Source organism: Triticum aestivum, chromosome 4D (assembly GCF_018294505.1).
Source record: "Triticum aestivum cultivar Chinese Spring chromosome 4D, IWGSC CS RefSeq v2.1, whole genome shotgun sequence".
NCBI classification, from domain to species: Eukaryota; Viridiplantae; Streptophyta; class Magnoliopsida; order Poales; family Poaceae; genus Triticum; species Triticum aestivum.
In genome coordinates, this window is record NC_057805.1 from 481068553 (window position 1) to 481070982 (window position 2430).

Below are 2430 nucleotides of genomic sequence, written 5' to 3' on the forward strand. Positions count from 1 at the left end.
GTGATAGAATCAATACCAAGGGACTACTTTTGAGGGAAATTTCCACCCAAATGCCTCATGTTGTCTTATGTGATGATTGCCATGTTGAGGATGTTCAACATCAATTTTTTGAATCTTCCTTTAGTCAAGGATTTTTGTGGGGAATTGGCATTGACTAGAACAATGGTTTGATTATAATAGACACTATTAAGGATGCTAAGAGGAGATATGATACCAACCATTTCATGGGGATCTTAATTGTTGCCCGCTGGAGAATTTGGCTGGAAAAAACATATCATTGAGCATGTTCAGCTCAATATTAACTCATGCATTGAATCCTTCAAAGTTTCTTTCACTTTGATTATGCATATATCTAGACCTAGCCTTAGAGAAAGGCATGAACCTTGGTTTGACTCCGTAATTATTTATGGAGTTTGCCTCTATATGTACATTACGCGGCAGGGTTTTCCCTACTGTTTTTGCTAAAAATGAGATCATGATGGCTCCGGTACCAATGTTAACCCATTTTCTTAGGATTAACACTAAACATGCACATAATCTCATGATTAGAACACATTTTATGCAGAATATTTTTGACTGACCCAAAGTTATCAGAAATCATTGGTAATGAGTGGTCAGATGCGTAAGATATGACCAGCACTTACCTGGATCGAGGTGATGGGTGGTGGTGAAGGGTCTAGCTTGCTTCAACACCTCTTTAGGATCCATATATAGTTAGGGGGTGAAACCTACCTTACGGTGTACATCAGGTGCTCAGGAGTCTGGGAGATGTTGCTCCTCCTTTTCTCTCAATTTGTTAGAACCGAAGATAAAAATTACGGATATGAAATGTACGCTGTGGTCTGAATGAAAATGAAATTATATGGCAACTGGGTGTACTGTAGCGCTAGTGCCGTTCTGATTGAATAAACGGTTTCTTGCTGCTGAGAAGTGGAGGCACTACCCGTCATCGATCGTACATCCGAGCAGCTCCTCGAGGTAGTCCGCTCCCAGGTCCTCCAGTTCCAGCACGCACGAAGCCGATGGAGCAGCTGAACCCGGCAGGATCTGCTTCCTCCCCGCCGCAGGCGCGCTCGTCTTGTTGTTCTTGGGTTTGCGCTTCCTGAGGCAGTGCCGGCGCTTGAGCGCTAGGGCAGGCGAGTCCCCCGCGGCTGCGGAGGTGGTTGCCAAGCCCAGCACGTGGAGCGACTCCTGCACGCGGTTGACGGGGAAGTTGAGCACGGCGGCGGGGCCGCGCAAGGCGAAGGCCGCCTGGTCGTACGCGAGCGCGGCGGCTTGCGGGGTGTCAAAGGTTCCGAGCCAGACGCGGGCGCCGTTGCGCGTGGAGTCCCGGATCTCCGCCGCGTACTTGCCCCACGGCCGCTTGCGCACCCCGATGAGCGGGTCCTCGGCCGCGCCGCCGCCGCTCGGATCAACTGCCGTCACAGCAGGACGATGCATCATGGGCTCGCCGCGGCGCTGGTTGTTGGTGACGTCCTGCTCCTCCCATCCGGGGTTTGTTGTTGGTGCAGCAGAGGTGACGGAGAAAGAGGCGGCTTGATGCATGACGGCGCTGAGCTGGTCCATGTCATAATCATGGTAGTCAATGCCGCCGCCGCCGCCGCCGCCGAAATGAAGCTGCTGCTGGTGCGCCAAAGAGGAGGAGGACTGCTGGTCGTAGTAGTGGCACGACGGCGAGTAGGTGGTGTGGTCATGGTAAGGAGGATGTGGCTGAGGGAGGGCGAGGCTGCCGTATTGTTGTGGTGTATAGGTCAGGTCGTTGTAGTCGTAGTCGTAGTGAGGCTCCATGGAATACGTACTGCACCACCTAGTAAATAAGTAAGTATGGTAGGCCGGCCGGCGCTCCCGATCCTTATAATAGAGCGGCGCGGCGCGGCGCAGGAGATCGATGGAAGGAAAAGTCGCCGGCCGTTACAAGTACTGAGGGCGTCTCCAACGGGCGACCCTTAAATTTCCTATCGCATGTGTCCACAGAGAGAGGGTCAGTCCGCGAACACGGATACAGAAAACTATCATCCAACACTGTCTGCATACATTTCAATCAATTTTTGGACTAACCGAATGAAACTCATGCAAACATGCGAATTTTCATATAAACCAGATTAGATTCATGCAAACATGAGAATTCATATAAAGATGACGAAATTAATTACATTTTAGACATATTTCAACTACAAGTGGAGCTCGTCCGACTATAGAGTTATAATACCTAAATTAAATGATCGCTGGCGACCGTTTCCCATGTCCGGCGCAGACGAGGAGGGTTGCGCCGGCTAGTCGTCGGTCGCATACTCCATTCGGACACCGCTGTCCTCCGGTTGCCTGTCGGCAATGGCAACCATCTCCTACTTCTGCTCCGGCGTTAGCCCGTCCCATAGAATGCTTTGGGGCGCGAGGAATCCATGGTGGGAATGATGCAGAGAGGAGAAA

General features: G+C 51.0%; 1 protein-coding gene across 1 annotated transcript; it reads right to left on the bottom strand.

The window, feature by feature from the left end:
- Positions 1 to 939: 939 nt before the first annotated feature.
- Positions 940 to 1788, bottom strand: LOC123100434 (ethylene-responsive transcription factor 2-like). The gene has a single exon (XM_044522373.1). The coding sequence runs from the start codon at positions 1786 to 1788 to the stop codon at positions 940 to 942; it is 849 nt and encodes a 282-aa protein (XP_044378308.1).
- Between the last annotated feature and the right edge of the window lie 642 nt (positions 1789 to 2430).